The following is a 21,305-nucleotide window of genomic DNA, read 5'->3' on the forward strand; positions in this document are numbered from 1 at the left end:
GCGCATCGTGATGGTGCGTGTGGTATCCGAGGCCGGAGCCTGGGGAGAAAGGGTGAAACGGAGGAGAACGACAGCTTGAACGACTTGGGATTCCCATGGGCTTCGGGGCCGAGGCGAGTGAGTGAGGCTGTCTGCTGTGAGCGATCCGACGCTTGCACGTCGGAGCGCTCGGCCCGCTACTTTTCTTTGGCGTGCGCATGCGACCGCTTGACCTCCATCACCACCATGGACCCGCAGACCGACCTCCCCGACCTCGTCGAGGACCTCGAAGTCAACATCGATGAGCTCACCGCCGCGCTCGACCCTCTGCTGGCCGCGCCTCTTCACACGACCGCGTCCTCTCTCCCGCTCCTCGACAAGGCAGAGTTCTACTGCATGTCCGCATACGCCATCGAAGCTATTCTCTTCTCCGTGCTCAAGGCGTCGGGCGTCAATGCCACGCAACACCATGTCTTCAAGGAAATTGCCCGTCTCAAGCAGTACAACAGCAAGATCAAGCACATCAAGGACCGCGGCGTCATGGGCAGCGCCGAGGGCAGAGCGCGACTAGACCTTGGCGCGGCCCAACGCTTCATCAAGCACGGCCTGGCTGGCAACGACAGGTACGACTTGGAGCGGCAGGAGCGCATGGCCAAGGAGAAGGCCCGCGCCCACCTCAAGGCTCAAAATATCAACAAGAAATTCGACTCCGACGGCAACGCCCTCGAGTCTACTGACGCCACGTCCAGCAAGAGGGCTGTCGACGAGCTCAATGCTCAGGAGGACTATTCGGACAGCCACGTCCTGCAAGGCTCCGACGAAGCAGAGCCAGCTCCCAAGAAAGCTCGCGTCGACGCAGCTGCCGAATCGCAACAAGAACCCGCGCCAGATACCGGCACACCGCAGCCCAAAAAGCGCCGTCGCCCCGCAAAGAGAGACAACAAGACAACAAAGACCAGGCAGGACTTGGACACAGTCAGCCTTGCAACACCCTCAAGAGCAGAGGAGCGCGTAACGAGGACGAGGAACAAGAGGCTTTCGACGCAAAACTCACAGGAAGACGAGCCTGTAGTGCCGACCCCAGATCGCGCGCCCAAGACGCGGAGTGAGACTTTTAGCGCGCTTCTTGATGGCTCGTTGAACCAAAACAAGAAGAAAGGGATTGGTGGTAAAGGAGACAGGAAGGGGGGCAAGGGAAAAGCCAAGTGATTTCATGGCCATGGGTTTTCACAGAGTCCATTGGGCTGTGCGACACATCTCGAAACCTCTGAATATTTGAATTCACTCCCGTCATACGGCGAGCGAGTGGTCGCCGTATGCATTGGCAAGTTTGTGCAAAAAGTAATGATACCCCCTAATCAAACTTCTTATAATTTCGACACCATTGCACGGAGTATATACACTTGATCTGAGTGCACTGACGAGGATATACCCCATGTGCGAGTACATGCGAAATCACAGATCTATGTTAACAGCATCATGGATGCATATAACAGACAAGTATAACATTGCTCATCAAGAGCGAGCACTGCGACAGAACCAAATTGACAGGGAGATTACTATTCATTGAGCTACTACGCTACTTGGGGGTATTCATGCAAATCACACCATCAAAACCACCATGTGACTTGCTCTCGCAACACACTACGAGTGAGATGGCAAAAAGACGACGACAAATCTAGTCCATGATGCCAGTCTTGCCGTCGTGGTCAGCGTCCTTCTTGGGGTCTAGAGTGTCTTGTCAGCGTCAATCCAACTTTCAACCGCATGGGGAAGACTTACTCAGCTTGTCCATCATGGATGGCTTGCCGTGAACATCAGTGGTACCATGAGTGCCGTGAGCGCCACCTGAAACGTGTTGGTCATGTTGCAGAGAAGAGTGAGGCTCAGCGTGGGAAACAGGCTCGGTGAGGGCCTTGGGAAGATCGCCACTCTCGTTATTGCGGTGAGAGAGGTTGTCACGGCCTGTTCCCTCGACCTCCCCTGGGACGGTCTTGACGTGCTCACCTGTGGTGTATCCTCCTTGGCCCATGTTGCCTGAGCCGATGCCGCCAGCGTTGCTGCCGTAGGCTCCTGTGCCTGTACTGCCTACACCTCCGACACGCGGGTCGGCCGAGTTGGCCATGTGAGAGCTGTGAGGGCCAGTGGGGTCATTGTGAGAGTGGCCAAGACCGCCAGTGCTACCTACACCCCCAACACGCGGGTCGGCAGAGTTGGCCATGTGGGAGCCGTGGGGGCCGGTAGGGTCGTTGTGGGAGTGTCCAAGACCACCGGTAGTGCTATGGCCGGTGAGACCGGTTCCCGTAGTGTTGTATGCGCCAGCTCCAGTGCTACCAACACCACCGACGCGGGGGTCAGCCTGGTTGGCCATGCGTGAGCTGTGGGGACCAGTTGGGTCGTTGAAATCGGCAGTGCCGTGACCACCAGTCAGTCCACTGCTGTTACCTGAGCTGTAAGCTCCAGTAGTCGAAGAGCCGAGCCCTGTGCCGGTGAGGCCGCTGCCAGTAGTACCATGGGTGCCGTGGGACTCAGTATACTGTCCAGCACCATAACCGCCTGCGCCAGCAGTGTTACCGGCGTTTCCAAGACGGTCGGAGTCGACCCGGGGGTCAGCCTTGTTCATCGTGTGGGAGCCGTGAGGACCGGTAGGGTCATTGTGAGAGGTAGAGCCGTGGGTAGTTGAGGACCCGAGACCAGTGCTCCCATGAGTGGCTGATGATCCAAGACCCGTAGAACCATGGGTAGAAGATGTGTACTCGGGGTTGCGCTCGCCATGGCTACCAGAAGTACCGAGGCCAGTGCTTACACCAGAGCTATGGTGGGTACCGGAGAAGCCCCCAGTGCCAGTGGTAGCATTGGAAGTATTAGGTACAGTAGGATCGGCAGTGTTGGCAGTATGAGAGCTGTGAGGACCGGTGGGATCATCTAGAGAAGTGTGAGTAGCTGACGGTGGTCTTCAGGCTCTCGGCAGTCTGCAGGAAGTGCTTACCATGGGTCTTGTCCTTGTGCATCACCTGATCGACCTTGGCCTTAACTTTGTCCATCACTCCTGACATGATCGCGGTGTGAATTTTGAATAAGAGGTGGTATAGATAGCTGATTGGGCTTGAATGAAGTTGATTAGAGTGTTGCGTGGGTGTGGTGGTCGTCGTTGCGTAGATGGTCACCAAAAGCAAGCGCTGGTGGTCTAATATATACACCACAGGCGAGGGCCAAAGTCAGAGAGACCCATGGTCCTACGTCATGCCTTTGCATCAGCACACGTCGTACAAACAGCACCTGGGCAGTCACTGCTCACATCCCTGTTTCCTACTTTGGTCTTGGCACCTTGATCGAGGGAAGTGCTGACCACGCTGAAGCCTACATTGACGCTACGCTTTCTAAATTGCTGATTTTATCCCAACGTAGGCTGCACATCCACGCAGCTTTTTCGAGTATACGAGGCGTTTGGCTCTATCCCCTAGCACAGCCACTGGTGAATACCTGGCTCAACTCGTGTCGGACGTCATGCACGATGTGCCTGTTGTTTTCAAACGTGGCCATTGCAAGCCCCAACCGGCCATGGGTCGGTATTCTTTCCCTAATCCCTCAGCTTAGACCTGCCGTGGCGTTCTCTCCTGTCTGCCGCTGCCACAAGATTTGGCTAATTACATCAGCCACTCCAGCGCTGGACCCTCGATGAGGGGCTTCGCGACGGATGCAGCTAGCCAATGTCCGGTTCGGTTGTGGTGGGGGCTAGCACGCGGCTGGCGCTGCGTCATTTTGCGATCCGGTGCATGGAAAGTGGGGAAGAGGAAAGCTTAGCCACGTCTTCAATTCCTGATTTACCCTGTCTTGCATCGGATTTCTGGTCCTTGACGCGTGTTTGTAGCAGATCTTCTGTAAAATCTTGATAACACCGCCACATTTACCTGGCACAATGGCCACGGTGGGTACTTTGTCAAGGGCCTAGAAGCGTGCGAATCCGGCATGGACTCACTCCTGAACTTGTGCCTTGGAAATGCATTCCTGAGCCATCGCCCATAGGTGGACTATTCTGAACTATTGCAGCATCAGCGGGACAGCAAATTGCCCTGACATTGCAATTACGCAGGATTCCCTGCACCTCAAAGCAAATGCGCAAAACCAGCACTGTATGACGTGCCTTGCACTGATCCGCTACCGTCCCAGCTTGCCTTATTGGCATTCTATACAATCAACATGTACCATCTCTCGGGTTTCTTCTCTCCTGCGGTAACAAGTTATCTGCTCAAACGACGTAGTTGGCGCAGGGACAGAGTCCGCGTTGTTAGGATTGGAGCTTGGGCCAAGTACGCGATTATGACGTAGTTTTCCACATTCCATAGCTTCACCCCACCAACACCTGGGCAAGGGAACACCACTTGTCTTCCATCACGACTCAGACGCCTTTCCCTACTTCCTAATCTTCTTAACCTTTCCGATCTATCCGTTGCAACCATGTCAGAGTCCAGAGTGAGAGTACCCGACAAGGTCAAGGAAGTCGCCAAGGAAGACTTCAACCAAGCTAGACAGCTTGCCTCAGAAGCTGTCCGCTCGGCCGCATATCTCTACCCTTTCAAGGTACGCGTCTGAATCCTTGCTACCTACATTGCATCGACGTTTGCCTGGAGAGGCCGGTCTGGGAGTGCTTTTCGGCCCTCTCGACCACACTAGGGGATTGCATTCAAAGCACAACACTGACATGACCCAAGGGCATTGCGTACTTCTTCACACACCGTGCTCTATGGAAGCCTCTCGCTGCGAAACTGGTCCCTACTGTCTCGCTCGGTCTTGGTGTCACCGTGCTCATGTTTGCCGTCACATACATTCCCCAAGTCGCACTTCTCACCCTTTTCAACGGACCACTCGCAGTCTTCACCACGGTTCTACTCGTACTCAGCGAGTCGTCCACTATCTTCTCGGTTCTCAGCAAGAACTTCCTCATTGACGAAGCGCTTATTGATACCTTTGATTCAACCTTGGTCAGCCGTAACCAGACCACATTGGTTTCCAAAGAGCGCCAGGTAAAGTCAGGGAGCGACCCCGTCGCAAAATTGGGCAAGCTCGTCTCGAAGCCTTTCGCAAAATTCGCCCCCAGCGCCATCATCCGATACTTCATGTACCTTCCGCTCAACTTCATCCCAGTCGTGGGCACCGTACTATTCGTCATCCTCCAAGGACGCAAGTTTGGTCCCACCGCACATGCCCGCTACTTCCAACTCAAGCAGATGAAGAAGCAGGAGAAGGAGCGCTTCATTGACGAGCGCAAGGCCGCATATGCTAGGTCGGTCCGTCTACGTGTAGTCATATTCAGACCACTAACCTTGCATAGTTTCGGCATCCCAGCTGTCCTCCTCGAACTCGTCCCGATTGCCGGAATCTTCTTTTCCTTCACAAACACCGTTGGCGCTGCGTTGTGGGCTGCCGATATGGAGCAGGGCGTTCAAAGCGGCGAGGCTAGCACCACGGCGCCGAACCTACGCCAACAAGCTGAACTGGCCAAGAATAGGCGGGAGTTGTGAGAATACACTGCTCTCGGTGTGAGGATAGATTCTTATCAAGTGGTGCTAATGATTTCGTCCAAGTGAAGTCGAGCCTTACGTTCGTTACGGAACTGATGGACGCTACCGATACCCGTGGAAACCTTAGTAGGCGCGAGGCAATCTGCTTGGTTGGCCGTAACATTCAGGAACTGCGTTGTTAGGGTGCTGTTGCCATGAACTGTGATAGCATTTGGCTCCACAGTGGCTTATCTAGTGACAACCAAAACCAAAGACCTTCTCAGGATATTGGTTACATAACAACACTGTGACGCTTTCAGGCAGCGCCCGTCTGTTCATGTTCCACCCCAATACGTAAAACCTAATGAATGATCAAATTCTGATAACTATGGCAATTGCGACAAGTAACTAAAGACTTTTTCACATCACTTTCCGTGGTAGCTTTTTCCTGCGATGAAGTTGTGTGAACACACTTTATGCTCGAACCAAGGACAACTCAAATGTTGCACGAAGTAATATCATCACCAAGAATTCATTACAGCTACTCTAGAGTAGACGTGATTTTAGTACTACCACAACATGATCATCGTCCACGTCGTCATGAGGCCTGAGCCCCTCTCTCTTCAACACCCATCTAAAAAGACGCTCTACTCTTCAGTACTAGGCTTGCCTCTTCCTAGGCCAAAGCAAGTCGCCATGTTGTAGAAGATATCAATGCTGTTGTATGTCCCCTGGAAGAGCTCCTGGCATGGGCCCATGGCATAGACAGGCACATCCGTCAACGAATGCACACCTTGGTCGTTCTCGACAGGCAGCGTACCATTGAGCAAGATACCGCCCTCGCCATCCTCGGGGTTAGCGTAGTTGTCGTTGCTATCTTCTTCGATTTCGACGGCGGGCTCGCGGGGACCATTTTTGCGGACAGACCAATTCTCCCGGCGATCGGGATCTGCCATCAGGCCTTGGAAGAGCGTGTAGCGTGGATCCCAATTCGACGGGAAGTTAGAATCTCTGAGAAAGTATGATGTCAGTGTATGTCTTACGTGCATTTCGTATAGTTCCAACTTACGTGTACGTCAGATTGCCGGTGTTGATGTATTGGGATTCGCCAGATTGCTCATACGTCCCCACAGCATTGCGTTTCTTGCGGTCGACGTTTTGGGCAGCTAGATAGTGGGTATCAACGGAGCCCATGACATCGAAGCCATGGCCGTGGTCGGCAGTGACAAGGATCAGAGTCTCCTTGAGGCAGTTGGTGGAGTTGAGGTGGTCAATAGTGGCCTTCACCGTGTCGTCGAGTTCGAGAAGTTCACCGAGTGCGCGATCATAGTCGAGAGCGTGCATCATCTTGTCAATGCTGGCGGCTTCTGACATAAGGAACCATCCTTTGTCACCTGAGCGGGTTTCGAGGATGTCAATGGCCTTGAGGGTCATCTCTTTGAGGCCCGGCTGATCAAGAGCGGGTGTCTCATCTCCAGTAGGGGAAAGCGATTGGTTGAGGTTGTCACGGTAGACATTGCGGTCGAGCCACTTGGCCATATTGGAGGTGGTGAAGATACCGAGAGCCTTTTCCTCGTTGCTGGCAGAGAGCAGAGCAGTGCGGTTCTGAATGATCTGATAGTCCTGCGCGGCAAACTCATCATAGTAGTTCTTGTCCTGATACGTGACACCTCCAAGTTCAGACGGGTAGAACTGCTCGGCGCCACCACCGAAAATGACATCGAGAGGAACGTTTGTCCAAGTGTAGTTCTGGACACCATTGAGGTAGGTATCAACGATAGCTCCATACTGGCTACGGAGACGGGTGTGTGATACCAAGGCAGCGGGGGTAGCATCCGCAATGTATGCTGTCGATACTATTCCTACGTGACCTCCGGTAAGACGATGAAAGATCTCAGCAATGCTCTCGACTTTCGGGTCGTCAAAAGGATCCTTGCTACTGTCCTATACTGTTTGTTAGTAAAATGATGATGTATACAAGTGCGCAACGAGATGGAAGACACGTACCGCATAAACGTTCAAACAGTTGACTGTTGACTTGTGACCAGTGTTGAGCGCAGCAGCAGAGTTAGCGGAGTCGGTGATGAAGCTATCGATCGAGTGGGTCATCTGGTGGCCAACGACAGGGAATTTGTCCATGGCCATGAGAGATTGGTATTTGCCGTTGACCTGCTTATGGCCTATCAAACGAGCAGCTGTGATCATGTTTGTGGTCATCCCGTCACCGATGAAGAGAATGATGTTCTTGGCCTTGCGCTCCTCAGCCAGGTCGCGAACGAGCCAAGTAGCTTCCGTCTTGCTTCCATTGTTATAGTTGAGGGTAGCAGTGTACTCGCCAGGTTCGTAAAGAGCGATGCGGCGGTAGGCTTTAGCCGCAACGTTGACGAGGGAGGGCCTCAGAGCGTCGCGTGCGAAGAGGTCTTCGTACCATGTGAAGTTCCACTTCTCCAATTTGGGTTCTTCGAGGTTGAAAAACTCTGTTACTAGCTTCGCTTCCTCGCCCTTCTTTCCAAGAGTGAAGGTAAACTGCTCATCCAGAGGTAGACCGATGAACTCGGATCCGTTCCTTGGCTGGTGAACTTCTAGACGGATGTCGAAGTACTGGCCCGCAAGAAAGTCGGCCCTGAGTTGTGTATCAGCAATTGAGCTCTCTGAGCTCGTTCAATCTGCATGCTTACTGGTCAGGAGGGAACACGCAACCGAGCGTTGGGCAAGCTCCCAGACGGCGGAATGTCTGCGCGGAGACAGACCCGACCAAAAGGGCTGCAGCCACGACAGCTGAGCATGTACACTTCATAACGAACGCGATTGAGAGATCAGTAAGTGGGCAAGACTCTCAAAAGTGCGATGAACCGACATTCTGGGAAGCTGTTGCTCCAACCTTTATAAGCTCACAGAGCTTCCCGGACCTGCATACATGTATCAAGACGAATCAGACTATGTCCCGCGTATCTAGCTACTAGCGTCCACATTTCATACCCGAGGCATGCCTTCCTCTGCAGTACAAGGTGCATTAAGTGCCTTTTCCCGTCCCTCGTGCGATAACACAGCGCTCTTACTGCTCGAGAGGAAGACTCCGGCTACCTGGGCCCAGTCCCCATTCCGCTGGCCTGGTCCGCGCCGCGAGCCACTGTCATCATCGAGAATCTTAACGAGCTGCCTCATTGGGAAAGACATGCACGTTTCTGCCAGTTAATAGAAGGCTGGAGGATGAGGACTTGGCGTGGCTTGGTACATCTTGGCGTCACGTTCCGCACAGCTATGATCTGATTCGCTATTCAATGGTTCTCTCGTGGAAACCAAAATTGGTATCCCCGTAGATTTTCCCTTGGCGATGGGGTATTGCGAGCGGCTGGGATTTTGATGCCTACGGTGTGCTCCGGACGGGGCAATTCCATTCGCCATCGTAGTGAGGGCCATCGACACAACACGACAAAGCTTTGCTAGCCTAGCTCGTCGACGGATATGGTGCCGACGAGCTCAAGGAAGAGAGCTTGATCGCAGTCCGAAAGACTCGCATCACGTGTCAGCAACTAGGCACCGTGCCCGGCTGGCGTGATTCGGCTGCGGTCAATCTGTCAGACCAACAAAACTCCAACATGGAAATTACGCAACTCCTTGTCTGCGCGTTAGAGCGGAATTATGTCGGTCGCATTAACACCTCGCACTAGCAACGTAGTTTGTCGCGTGCTCACATCCACCGTCGTCGCCTGGAACCCTGAATCGAATGCAGCCCTATGCAAAGCACCAAAATCCCAGGAAGCGGCGACAGATCGCGAAATGCAGCGGGAACCAAGGATCTCTCCAGATCTTGTATCTGAAACGCCGATAGGCATGCCTTCGATTGGTGTTCGACGCCAGGTGTCCATCAGGGTAACGTCTTGATCGGCTCTAGTTGGTGTCGTTGGGTGGTCCGCCGACGTCACCACTCTGAACCCTTAGTCTAAGGTTTATCGATGATCAGGTACAAAGGTACGCCTAAGCGCAGAGCGCATGTTCAATGCTTTCCTTCGAACGCGTCTTCTTATTGCAAACTCTACCTAGGCCGGCAGCTGCTCAATATAGATGTGTTAGTGTCAAAGTACGACTACCGATCCGCGCGTTTCAACACGCGACTCTTTTCCAAAGTAGAGCACCGCCAAAAAAGCCCGCACAGCCGAACAAATCCCAGACCCATACGAACATGTCCAAAAGAACATCATACGAACGCTCCGAACTCGGGCATACGACTCTCAAACGCGCGAAACGAGTAGATGATAATCTTCCCTACGATCAAGTTCAAGAAGCCCTCGGTGCACAAGAGGAAATCAAGGTTGTGACAAAGGTAGCGCATTGGTTTCGTCCAAAAGATCTCCGCATTCAAGATAACACCGCACTGCATCATGCTTCCGAGCTTGCCCAAAGTGCGAGGAAGCCTCTCGTATGTTTTTACGTCAATTGCGCTGCAGACGAGTCGTGGCATGGGACTAGCCCTGCAAGGGTCGACTTCATGTGCGAGGGATTGCGCATCATGCAGAAAGAGCTCAAGGAATTGAACATACCGCTAGTCTTCCTAGAGTGCGAGGATAGGAAGAAGATCGTACAGACAGCAGTGGATTGGATGAAAAAGTGGGAGATTTCACACGTGTTTGGCAACTTGGAGTACGAGATTGATGAGATGCGGAGGGATTTGAAACTCTGCCAAACAGCTGGGGATGGTATTCAAGTCTCATTGTACCATGACCAGACCGTTGTCGAGCCTGGTACAATGCTTACAGGTGCTGGGACACCCATGAAAGTCTTTACACCCTTCTTCAAAGCGTGGCTCGAGAGGCTGAAAGACGAGCCGGAATTGCTTGACACTAACCCTCCACCTACCGCGAATCCCCCCTCTGCGAAGAAGGAGCTAAAAAGCCTCTTCGATACAGGCGTACCCCAGCCTGCAAAAGACAAGCAATTCGAGTCGGAAGAAGACAAAAAGAGGATACGGAAGCTGTGGCCTGTCGGTCACGATGCAGCAGCAAAACGAATGGATGCGTTCCTAAAGCAAATTGACCACTACGCCGCTACACGCTCAAATCCTGCCGCAAATAGCACGTCACGCATGTCTGCCTACTTTAGTGCGGGCATGTTCTCCGTACGCGAAGCACTGCAGAAAGTTGTAGATTACAATCGCGGCAGTACCGATTTTACCGAAGCCAAGGCATCCAATGGCGTCTACGGCTGGGTCCGCGAGATTGTTTTCAGAGAACTCTACAGACAGACAACCATGACTACGCCACACACCTCCATGAACCTCCCACAGAATCTCAAATTCGACGCAGTAGAGTGGGAAGACGACCAAGCAGGCTGGGAGAAATGGTATGAAGGCAAAACAGGCGAACCCTTTGTCGATTCTGGGATGCGGCAGCTCAAAGCCGAGGCATACATGCATAATCGCTTACGTATGAACGTGTCCTCCTATCTCTACTGCAACCTCCTGCTCGACTACCGCCGCGGCGAACGCTACTTTGCCGAAACTCTGATTGACTGGGACCTTTCCAACAATACCCAAGGCTGGGAGCCTTCTTACACCGTCTTCAACCCCGTCTCTCAGGCTGAGAAGAACGATCCCGATGGTGATTATATCCGTAAATGGATCCCAGAGCTCAAAGATGTCAAGGGAAAGGCGGTATTTGCTCCTTACGCGAGGTTGTCAAAGAGCGAGTTCGAAAAGCTGGGTTATCCAAAACCGCATGTGGACTGGAAAGAAACGAAAGCTAGGGCGTTGGATAGGTTCAAACGAGGGTTGAGGAACGCGGATATCTAGGTGAGCGTGCGACTGTATATAGGGCGAGGTTCATACTACACCAATGTTGAAACCCATACGATGTGGATGCATGTAGCACTAGGCTCATGGCTACTACCTTGATGTAACCCTCTCCGGAAATATCCGTGAATTTGGCAATATGAATGATTGCTTTACAAGCAACAAAGGTGGCACAGCTCGCGCCACTATCTTGATCTGGCAAAGTTTTCATGATCGAGAAAGAAATCGTCCCAAGTCTAGTGGGCCTTCCCCTTCCAGCACACATGGGAATAAAACGACCAAATTATTATGCTACTCCGGCTGACCACCAATACAGCGGAGGTGAATCATCGCATATTATACGCCCATCCAGAGCTACTCTTGTCTCCAGTCGGCATAAACCAGTGCCGAGAGTAAATATAGAGTTGCGACAACGCGTAATGCTACTGATTAGTCTAAAGTACGCGCAACAATCTGCAGCCAACCCGAGTCACGATATCGAATGCGCGCAACCCAGTGCTCATGCGCGATCTTCCCTAATATCCCCACAAGCAGCACCTGACTCGTCTCTACATTTTTTTAATCTGCTTCCTCACCCTCCCAATTTCGATCTCTTGGGCCCGTAGATCTCTCACAACGGTGGCTAATTGGGGGATTGGACCTTCGACTGCACCTACAAATGTAGATTGCGCAGTACGTAGTGCGGGCGGAACAAGGATACCAAACCATCTGAGAGGATCTGTAGGCTTTCCGACAGATCCGGTTTCTTCTTGGTTGTCCCTTGATCCTTGGGCGGGTTCGTCATCCAAATCGGAAGTAGGGCCTGTTTCTCCTTCTCTAGCTTCTGAACCTGTGGAAGGGAGGCCCGGTCCTTGGACTTCGTTCGCTTGTTCTGTTGATCTCATGTGGTTGTCAAGGCTCGCGTCCTGACGAGTGGTAGCGGAAGATTTGATGGAAAAATGGGGTCGATCGTTCTTCTTGGTACATCCGTGTTCGGAGACATGGCTGTGGTCTGTCAACAGAGCACATAAGGTAGATAGACATTCCAGAGGATCGTTGTAGCACCCCTGGTAGCTATGAAATCTCGAAGGAAACTGTAGAACTCACACCTTGCGTACACTCTGCATACGTTCGTCATAGCAGTCCTGTCCGTAACGGATCGCAGAGGACGAATTGTAAAAGTTTGCTTGAGCAAGCGACATGTAACCCTTGTTGGCATCAACACCACGTGCCATTAACCAAACGTAAACATTGCTTACCGAGGACAGCTCTGCGGAAAGCTGCTGCATAATGTCGTGATATTCATGCAGTGTATGCAAATAGTGTTCAAGTCGAGTATCCAAAACATCAAGAAGCGCATCTTTATCCCGCCTCACAGCCATCTCTGCTCGATCCATTGGTGGGTCCTGTGCATCCGCCATGATGTTGCAGTCTTGCATGGATGGGAGTGAAAAAAGAGTGATGTAAGAGGAGCAGTGCGATGGGAGGTCGAGATCAGCCCAGAGCCAGGCTTAGGTTGGCGGGTGCTAAGACGCGGGAACCATACCGCATCGGCGTCTAGCAGCCGGGTAGCTCGCAGCTCGCATATCCGACACGACTGAGCCATTCCCAACTTTCCATCCACCCAACCACCCGCCATGTCGAAACCAAATCCATTCCTCAATCTTTTCCGGCGATACTACTCACAGCCCGCATCGGCATTCTTCCGCACCGCCCACGCCCGTCCCCCACCCACGCGACCCCAATGTCCGCACACACGCATCCTCTTCCTCCGCTCACAAAGTCGCCGAGTGGGCGGCGGCCCCGGCCTGGACCCAAGTTTCGTCTCGATTCTCGACCGGCCGGCGAAGATGGCGCGAGTAGGAAAACAACATGGGCCCGGCCTAATCATCCTCGCGATAATCCCCGTCACAGCCTTCATACTAGGATGCTGGCAAGTGCAGCGTCTGGGCTGGAAAACCGAATTAGTCGCCCGCTTTGAAGATAGATTGACCTTCCCGCCTCTCGAACTCCCGCTGCGAATCGACCCGGCTGCAATTCAGGATTTTGACTATCGCAGGGTCTATGCGAGGGGCGTGTTGAGACATGATCAGGAAATGTTGATTGGGCCGCGGATTTTGGATGGCGAAGAGGGGTACACGGTTGTTACGCCGCTCGAACGGCGGGATGCGCGCGGCAATGTGCATAAGATATTGGCGTGTAGGGGGTGGATCAAGAAGGACGCTGCGCCGCAGTGGTTTCGCAAGAAGAATGGGGCGTTGCCTGAGGGTGAGGTTACGATTGAGGGCTTGTTGAGGATACCGCCCAAGGGCAACATGTTTACGCCGAAAAACGAGCCGGAAAAGGGAAAGTGGTTCTTTCCCAGTGTCGAGGAGATGGCCGAGTATAGCGGGAGTCAGGCTGTGTGGGTGGAGGAGACGATGAGTAAGTAATCTATCTTTCTTCGATGATGTGATTGGGGTATCTAACTATGACACAGCGCCTGATTTGCTCACAAATTATGAACGTGAACCCAAGGGCGTACCGATTGGTAGGGCGCCCACCGTGAACCTACGAAACAACCACACGCAGTACATCTTCACATGGTACGGTTCGCCGCCTCGCTCTTTTCCTGCAAGCAATCATCTAACTCCAAGTAGGTACGCGCTCAGTTTCGCGACCTCAGTCATGTTTTGGATGGTCGTCAAGAAGCCCATGTCGGGCACCCAACGGAGAGTACGCCACAGCGTTGATTGGTCGTGAGACATTACCGTGCCTTTTCAGTCGTCATCTTCGTCTTCCTCACGGACAGCATTCAATCGTTTCCGTTTATATCTCTTCAACTTGGCCGGACGCTCCATACGCAGCTGCTGAAGTAACTCCCTAGGAAGCATCCTTTGCGCCAGAGAAAACGAGGTACAGGTACCGGTGGTCTTGCGAGTCCTGCTTGAAAGTCAGTGTACCGAACGTATATGTCTGCTATAAGTCTGCACGCCATGTACGCCAAACAGAGTCGAGTAGAGCAGCATACCTCTTCATAAGCGCGATGACATCGCTTTCTTCAATCGTCGTTCGTCCACCGTGCTGTGCATATGCTGCGAGATCTATGCTAATCTGCTCGAAGAAGTCGTTGGTCGTGCGTACGAGTGCGTCGAGTGTTTCCGTATTGAGTTGGGTCTTGCCTCCCTGCGACTTCAAGAAGCTCAAAGTGAGCTTCTTGACAGGCGCGGCTGGAAACGAGGGGAAGCCGATACCGTGTTCGGATACCATGTATTCTTTCGGTTTGCGAACACTCTTCATCTGGGCTACATGTGTTTGCTTGGGCGACTTGGCCTGCAGGCTTCGATCAATTGCAGATTCTTCTTCTCGATAGGCGACTAGTTCGGCGTCGTTGTCTGCAGGGGGATCTGATGCCCAACCTAACATGCCGGCGGTTACTGTTTGGTCTTTGCCGTCGAAAGCAGCAGCTATTCCGTCCTTGTCGTCGCTATTGAGTGAGTCGTAATCATCGGACTGGTGCAGAAGCTCGTCATCCGGCTCTTGTTCGTCTTCTTCCCGCTCGTCTTGAAATGCTTGTACGTCTTCTTGGGCTGGCACACGCATGCGCTCCGGTATCATGAAGCGGAAGGTAGGCTCTTCTAAATCGTCCTCTGCCTCTCCAAATACGCCCAAATCCTCCTCACTCGGCCTTGCGTCTCTTCGCCCGGTCAGTGCTTGTACTGTGGTTTCGTCTCCATCTAGAGCTTCGTCGATTGCAGGATCAAAGAGGCCATCTGCGCGCGTGTTGATGAAGGTGCCATCGACCTCGTACTCCTCTTGGACCGCCCCGAGCTCGCTTAGGTCGCCGAATCGCTCACTCTGCCTTCCCGTGAACATGAAGCGTGGATCCTCACTGATGGCTCGCCGTCCAAACTCGAGCGATTGTACGGTCCCGCCATCGACGTCGTCTGGTAGGTCTGGTAGGAGAGACTGCCGTGGTGGGGCACTGTGGAAACTATCGTCGTCGTCGTACATGTTCTCCAGGGGCATTGAAAGACGAGGCGCAGGCATGGCAGGGCCGTCTTCGACGTCTGGAAGGTCGAGGGCGGAATGGCGCGTTCGCCGAGGTAGGGCTTGTGGGGAGGGCTGGGCCGGGCGCGGTTCACGAGCGAGGGCTGCATGGACAGTTAGCTAGGTGAGAGATGGCGGCTGCAAGAGCCGTACCTCTGCTAAGATGGCGCAGTATGTCCCGCGGTGTCTCCCTCTGTACGCGGCCGCTTCGTCTCCGGGTGTTTCCTGGCGTCCTTGCCGCATTGGCTCGCTCTCTCAGGGCTCGTATCGCGTGGGGAGTAGTGGGTGCAATCCTGCGCGAAGGAAGAGGGCGAGCTGCGGGTCCGCCCCGCGGTGTCGCGCCCGATGCTGGTGTGCGAAGAGCTGGCGTCCGTCTGCTTGCTGGAGTAGGGCCCACACTAGTGGCCTGGTGGAAGGGTGTCGTGGGCTCCATGGACGCGTCGTTGTCGGGTGTCGGCTGCAAGTCGCGCCGCGGGGGAAGGCGCTGCGTTTTGCGCGCAGACTCGGCCATGGTAAGAGAGGCATGCGAGGGGCGAGGTGGGTGCCCAGGCGGGTGTTGATGGGCGTCAGGGAAACGCGTCGCTTACCAAGGTAACGCGACTTCCCCGGCGTGCATCTGCGCTAGCCGCTTATCGATAGCAGCTGAAGCTCGATGCGCTGCAACTTTTTCCGTCGCAAACTCAGGTGTCGCTCCGTCACACAAAACACTAGTCTCACCATGTCCGACTCGGAATCAGAGGGAGGCGTGCCCCTGATGGAAGCCCAGTTCGATCTTGACGCGTCGTCGAAGAAAAGGAAACGGCAAGCCGAGCCCGAAGCCAGCAAGGACGGCAAAAAAGCAGCCAAGAAGGCCAAACGCAAAGAGAAGAAGAAGCAGAAAGCAAAGGCGATTTCTGAAGACGATCTGGACCAAGGGCTGGGAGTCAATCACGCTTTCGAGCGCATGGATGGTCAGCTTGTTGCCGACTATGTCAACGCACGAACACGGCTTTACGGGAAGGATTTGAGCAGTGTCGAGCTCGAGGACTTGTGGATTTCTGGTGAGTGTTTGAGCGCCCGAGACATATCGTGAAATGCTGACGTCAAGCAGCGCGGACGGTGCAGGACAGTAGCAGCTGGACGGAGCCGCGAACTACAGACAAGCTGCCTGCCTTTCTCAAGAAGCAGGCAGGGACGCTGGAGGCGACGCCATGCAAGCCGCCCGGCGCTCCCCACACGCTTGTAGTGACGGGCTCTGGGATGCGAGCGGCAGACGTCTGCCGATGTCTCAAGTCTGGGCTACCTACCCAGGGAGTCGAGAAGCCCAGCGTAGCCAAACTGTTTGCAAAGCACCTGAAGCTCGCAGACCAGGTCGCGCATTTGAGCAAGAGCAGAATCGACTACGGGGTTGGGACACCGGATCGGTTGATAGCGCTCTTGCAAGAGGGAGCCTTGTCGACGGCCAACTTGAAACGAGTCGTGGTGGACGTGTCGTACATTGACGGGAAGAAGCGCGGCATTCTCGACATGAGAGAGTTGCACGAGGCCGTGGTCAGGCTGGTGGTGTGCAAGCAGCTGGTGGGTGAGGACAGGCAAGGCGGCGAGGGACTGTTTGTGTGGTATTGAAGCATGTAGGCGTAGCACGAGCCCGTAGCTAGCTAGCACGGCGGATGGCAGGCGTGAGCAGCGTGTTGCACAAGGGTTTCAAGAGGGTACGCGCTCGTCGAGCTTGGTCGCTCCAGCTCCAGCTCGCTTCGTGACCCGCCGCCTGCCAAGCGATAAAACGCCCCCCTACGCTGCAGATAGCTCCCGCGCCTTCACAGAAGCTACCTGCTACCCGCATCGTGCTGCGCAGTCTCGCCGGTGCGTCCTCTACCTCCCACGCGCCGCCTCGCTGCATCTGCATCGTGCCCTGCCCTGCCCTGCCCTGCCTGCCTGCCTGCCTGCCTGCCCTGCCCTGCCCTGCCCTGCGCCCGACTCGATCCGCTCCACCCTCGCCGCCCCGTTGCTCCGCCGAACCGGGTCCGCCAAAGCCACGCTCCCCGGGCGACACCTCGCGCACCATGGCTGCTCCCGCGACGCAATCGCTCAAGTGCGTCGTGACCGGCGACGGCGCTGTAGGCAAGGTGAGCCTCGCCGCCCCCGCGACAGCCGCGCAGCCTGCTAATCGCGCAGACATGTCTCCTCATCTCGTACACGACCAACGCCTTCCCGGGCGAGTACATCCCCACCGTGTACGCCCGCCCCTCGCTGCACCACGCGTGAGCTAACTCGCCCAGCTTCGACAACTACTCGGCAAATGTCATGGTCGACGGGAAGCCCATAAGCCTGGGGCTGTGGGACACGGCCGGCCAGGAGGACTACGACCGACTGCGCCCGCTCTCGTACCCCCAGACGGACGTGTTCCTCATCTGCTTCTCCATCGTCAGCCCCCCGTCGTTTGACAACGTCAAGGCAAAGGTACCAAGCCGCCCGCCACGCCGCGTGCGCACCCGCTAACCCCCTGCCAGTGGTACCCTGAGATAGATCACCACGCGCCCGGCGTTCCCATTATCCTCGTCGGCACCAAGCTCGATCTGAGGGACGATGAGGCGACCAAGGAGTCGTTGAGGCAGAAGAAGATGGCGCCCATCCAGTACGAGCAGGCCGTCATGGTCGCAAAAGAGATCAAGGCGCAGAAGTACCTCGAGTGCTCCGCCCTCACACAGCGCAACCTGAAGAGTGTCTTTGACGAAGCTATTCGGTATGTTCCCATGTGCTCCCTGCATGACTGTCCTAACCTGCCCCAGCGCCGTCCTCAGCCCCCGTCCCCAGCAGTCGGCGACCAAGAACAAGAAGAAGTGCACCATCCTATAAGCCGATACCAGGGCCCAGGGGCCACGGCTTTGGCCTGATTGGGAAAAGACCAACAACTTGGATATGCCACTCACTCCCGACACTGTACACGGTCGGCATCATTGGGAAGCCCAAGCGGAACGGCGGGACCAAGCAGAAGGGGCACATGCTGTGCAGCACCTTCTGGCTTGATGTTTGGATATAGAGCGAGTCTAGCATTGGCTTATTGCAGCATTACCCTTCTTCGGCGTGGAGGATTCATGGGCTTGGCATTACCGATAGAACTGTTTATTGCATCTTTTCCCTTTGCACATCTCCAACGCCGTGTGAATAAGCCACTGAATGAAGCGGGCGCTGACGGCCGCCGGCCATGCTCGTGCGTCGTCTGGCCACGGTACCACGCGCCGAGCAGGTTCCCAGGCTAATCCCCGCGGTAGTGCAGACATGGAGCCACCACCACCACCCACCAACATGTTCCACCAAGGCAGCCTACAGAGCGGAATCGCGCTTGCCATTCAGGAGCAGAAACTCGTTGCCTGCTTCGTTCGAGGTACGTGACGGTGCACTATCGGAATCTGGGAAGCATCGTGACTGACTAGCTGCGTAGACGACGGCGCCACGAGCCACGAGTGGGAAGGCGAGTGGCTGAAGAGCGGATGGGTACGTTGGGACTCGGCCAGGTTTTCACAACACGCGCTGATGATGCATGTCTAGCTGTCGACTCTGCTCCACCAAAAAGCGGTCGTCCTGCGACTCGAAGCGGGCTCGACCGAAGCCGGTTTTCTGGCTGCCTTCTCCGATGTCTCGAGCGTGCCCACTTTCGTCGTCATCCAGAACGGCCAACTCCAAGTTCAACTCAAGAACGATGCCACGAGAGATGACTTTATCAACTCAATCCGACGCGTCCTGGGAGCGAATCCCATCCCAGCCTCCAACGCAGCACCAACCTCTCCCCCACAAGCAAGCACACCAGAACCTACGAATAGTATAGCGAATGCTGCAGCCGAAGACGACCTGTATGGCCTCCCCGAAACCTCACTACCCACCCTCACGTCCAACACCCCAGGCAAGCAAAAAGCCACAGGCTCCCAGCACCCCACTCTCCCATCCACATCCGCCACCAAAGCCCAACAAGAAGCCCGCGACGCCCTGCGAAAGAAGAAACGAGAAGATGCCGAAGAGTTAGCCCGTATAAAAGCACGAATAGAAGCCGACAAAGCAGCGCGCAAAGTAGATGCCGAATTGCGCAAAGCAGAACGCGAGAAGGAGAGGAACAAGGGCGCACTACGAGCCCCCGACACATCACAGCCAGTGCCAACGTCCTCGCGAGGCACCAACTCCAAAACCGTCGCTCTCAATGTTCGTTTGTTCGATGGCCGCACCATTCGCTCTACATTCCCTCGCTCCGCCACCCTGCAGACTGACGTGCGGTCCTGGGTTGACACTGAGTTTGGGAAATTGACCCAGGATGACGAGAACATCAACAACAAACAACTGCCTCCTTACTTTTTCCGACATATACTCGCTCCATCGCCCAGTCGTGAGCTCTCTGCCGGCGACGAGGCCGTCGAGTTGGGCGATATTGATCTAGCGCCCAGTGCGACGTTGGTACTGGTGCCAGTAAAGGGTTACTCGGATGCGTATTCCGGGGGCACTGGAGGAGGTATAGCAGGAGCCGCGACGGGCATCGTTGGCGGGGCCTTTGGGCTTCTCACTTCTACTGTTGGCTACGTGGGGAGTACCATCAGCTCCGTTATAGGCTACGGGGCGCAACACGAGCAAGGTGGTGATGGTAGTAGCAGTAACAACCATGGCGGTGGTGGTCGTACCATGGGCAGCAGACCTACCCGGGATCCCAGTCACGATCCTGTGCTGGATCAGGCAACTTCGGGTGGGATGAGGGTAAGAACGCTGGCGGACCAGCGGGCAAGAGATGTACCTCAACAGTTCTATAACGGGAATCAGTTGAGTACTGAACCTAGGCCTGAGGACAACGATAAGCGAGATTGAGGCTGTGGTCTTATTCTCAAGGACATGATGCAAATAAGGTAGATGACCCTAACTCCATCGCCGAGCAGCCAAAAGACGTCTTCCTCGTGCTGACGTGACAAGAGGAGGAGTTCGTGGTGCGTAGGATGGCTGAAAAACAAACGCTTTTGTGTCCTTTCCATCCGGGACTTGCCATCATCCCCTCATCTTCGCTACACGATTAGAGCTGCCATTCGCCATTCAAACAAAAGCCTTTTCTTCATCCACAGACTCCATCAGCCCCGCCGCCTTCAACAGTTCACTATCCACCATGGTCCCTGCAAATGGTACCTGGGGACCCTCAACCTGCGGCTTCCAATCCTCGCGCTTCTCGACCACTTCACCCGCGGCCAGTCCGCCGTGACTCAGCGCCTTGATCTCTAAAGACTCAATCTTCGCCTCCATGCTCTTCACCTTAACTTCCAACTTCACGCGACCCTTGTCTAGCTCTGCAGCATCAGTAGGGCAGGCAGACAAGGCAACTTGTAACTCGGCGAGCCGCTCGCGAGCTTCATCTAGCTCAGCGTGCTCAGACGTCGTCTGCGGCAAGAGATTTTGCAAGTAGAGCCCAGCGTCATTCTCGTGGTCTGAAGATAGTGCAAGAGGATTTTCGGGGCTGGGCTTGGGGGCTTCGGTAAAGATTTGGAGGCCAGGTGGGTTGCGATAGTGGACCGGGTCTTGCGCGACGTCTTGGAAGAAAGAGAGAATGGCATGCTGGGTGGGAGGGTAGGTAAAGATGCATTCACCAACCGAATTGTCGCCGCCCGCGAAGGTAGGGCAGATGACAGCTTGACCCGAGGACCATTCTGTGCTTTCTTCTCCACTAGTAGAGGTTGATGTTGCGGTTGGAGTGGAAGCCCCGGCCGAAGAGGTGACGCTGAGAGCGAGGCTGTGGAAAGCCTTCGTTAGAGCCGAGACTGGGCCTGTAGGAATCGAAGCGTGCCAAGACATGTGCTTGATTGATTGTATGGTTGATGGTGTGTCTGCAGAACAAGGCCCGTTGACTTGTCGATTGTAGTCAGTCGGTAAGTCGACACAGTGCTGGGGGTTGCATGTCAGATCGCTGAATCGCCACTGACGTGTGCGCTGATGCATGAAAGCGCGAATCTGTTCATCTTTGATTTGGGAGTCGTCGATCAAGGAGTGAATGAACGCCATGGCCGTGATACGGGTACCATACTTGCCGA

General features: G+C 54.7%; 11 protein-coding genes across 11 annotated transcripts; 7 read left to right on the forward strand and 4 right to left on the reverse strand.

Moving 5' to 3' along the window:
• Positions 1-225: 225 nt before the first annotated feature.
• J4E90_009070 (uncharacterized protein) lies at positions 226-1,188 on the forward strand (the record flags this gene model as incomplete). The annotated part of the gene is made up of 1 exon (XM_051438591.1): positions 226-1,188. One exon carries the CDS (start codon positions 226-228, stop codon positions 1,186-1,188), a length of 963 nt encoding a protein of 320 aa, XP_051287254.1.
• Positions 1,189-1,657: 469 nt separating this feature from the next.
• Positions 1,658-3,035, reverse strand: J4E90_009071 (uncharacterized protein; the record flags this gene model as incomplete). The annotated part of the gene is made up of 4 exons (XM_051438592.1): positions 1,658-1,707; positions 1,762-2,904; positions 2,969-2,975; positions 3,027-3,035. The coding sequence occupies 4 exons, from the start codon at positions 3,033-3,035 to the stop codon at positions 1,658-1,660; spliced, it is 1,209 nt and encodes a 402-aa protein (XP_051287255.1).
• Positions 3,036-4,437: 1,402 nt separating this feature from the next.
• Positions 4,438-5,501, forward strand: J4E90_009072 (uncharacterized protein; the record flags this gene model as incomplete). Its single annotated transcript, XM_051438593.1, has 3 exons — positions 4,438-4,560; positions 4,692-5,263; positions 5,312-5,501. The coding sequence occupies 3 exons, from the start codon at positions 4,438-4,440 to the stop codon at positions 5,499-5,501; spliced, it is 885 nt and encodes a 294-aa protein (XP_051287256.1).
• Positions 5,502-6,127: 626 nt separating this feature from the next.
• On the reverse strand, positions 6,128-8,277 carry J4E90_009073 (uncharacterized protein; the record flags this gene model as incomplete). Its single annotated transcript, XM_051438594.1, has 4 exons — positions 6,128-6,491; positions 6,550-7,424; positions 7,488-8,103; positions 8,159-8,277. 4 exons carry the CDS (start codon positions 8,275-8,277, stop codon positions 6,128-6,130), a joined length of 1,974 nt encoding a protein of 657 aa, XP_051287257.1.
• Positions 8,278-9,663: 1,386 nt separating this feature from the next.
• J4E90_009074 (uncharacterized protein) lies at positions 9,664-11,268 on the forward strand (the record flags this gene model as incomplete). The annotated part of the gene is made up of 1 exon (XM_051438595.1): positions 9,664-11,268. The coding sequence occupies one exon, from the start codon at positions 9,664-9,666 to the stop codon at positions 11,266-11,268; it is 1,605 nt and encodes a 534-aa protein (XP_051287258.1).
• Positions 11,269-12,884: 1,616 nt separating this feature from the next.
• Positions 12,885-13,989, forward strand: J4E90_009075 (uncharacterized protein; the record flags this gene model as incomplete). Its single annotated transcript, XM_051438596.1, has 3 exons — positions 12,885-13,671; positions 13,727-13,832; positions 13,887-13,989. 3 exons carry the CDS (start codon positions 12,885-12,887, stop codon positions 13,987-13,989), a joined length of 996 nt encoding a protein of 331 aa, XP_051287259.1.
• A 17-nt stretch (positions 13,990-14,006) lies between these two features.
• On the reverse strand, positions 14,007-15,787 carry J4E90_009076 (uncharacterized protein; the record flags this gene model as incomplete). The annotated part of the gene is made up of 3 exons (XM_051438597.1): positions 14,007-14,169; positions 14,258-15,380; positions 15,430-15,787. The coding sequence occupies 3 exons, from the start codon at positions 15,785-15,787 to the stop codon at positions 14,007-14,009; spliced, it is 1,644 nt and encodes a 547-aa protein (XP_051287260.1).
• Positions 15,788-15,994: 207 nt separating this feature from the next.
• J4E90_009077 (uncharacterized protein) lies at positions 15,995-16,881 on the forward strand (the record flags this gene model as incomplete). Its single annotated transcript, XM_051438598.1, has 2 exons — positions 15,995-16,316; positions 16,367-16,881. 2 exons carry the CDS (start codon positions 15,995-15,997, stop codon positions 16,879-16,881), a joined length of 837 nt encoding a protein of 278 aa, XP_051287261.1.
• Positions 16,882-17,318: 437 nt separating this feature from the next.
• On the forward strand, positions 17,319-18,111 carry RAC1 (Rho GTPase protein rac1; the record flags this gene model as incomplete). The annotated part of the gene is given in 5 exon segments (XM_051438599.1): positions 17,319-17,381; positions 17,431-17,516; positions 17,535-17,715; positions 17,766-17,998; positions 18,045-18,111. The coding sequence occupies 5 exon segments, from the start codon at positions 17,319-17,321 to the stop codon at positions 18,109-18,111; spliced, it is 630 nt and encodes a 209-aa protein (XP_051287262.1).
• Positions 18,112-18,561: 450 nt separating this feature from the next.
• On the forward strand, positions 18,562-20,100 carry J4E90_009079 (uncharacterized protein; the record flags this gene model as incomplete). Its single annotated transcript, XM_051438600.1, has 3 exons — positions 18,562-18,640; positions 18,698-18,750; positions 18,805-20,100. 3 exons carry the CDS (start codon positions 18,562-18,564, stop codon positions 20,098-20,100), a joined length of 1,428 nt encoding a protein of 475 aa, XP_051287263.1.
• A 219-nt stretch (positions 20,101-20,319) lies between these two features.
• Positions 20,320-21,276, reverse strand: J4E90_009080 (uncharacterized protein; the record flags this gene model as incomplete). Its single annotated transcript, XM_051438601.1, has 2 exons — positions 20,320-20,941; positions 21,272-21,276. The coding sequence occupies 2 exons, from the start codon at positions 21,274-21,276 to the stop codon at positions 20,320-20,322; spliced, it is 627 nt and encodes a 208-aa protein (XP_051287264.1).
• Between the last annotated feature and the right edge of the window lie 29 nt (positions 21,277-21,305).

Source organism: Alternaria incomplexa (assembly GCF_024043165.1).
Source record: "Alternaria incomplexa strain BMP 0042 chromosome Unknown scaffold_15, whole genome shotgun sequence".
Taxonomy (NCBI): domain Eukaryota; kingdom Fungi; phylum Ascomycota; class Dothideomycetes; order Pleosporales; family Pleosporaceae; genus Alternaria; species Alternaria incomplexa.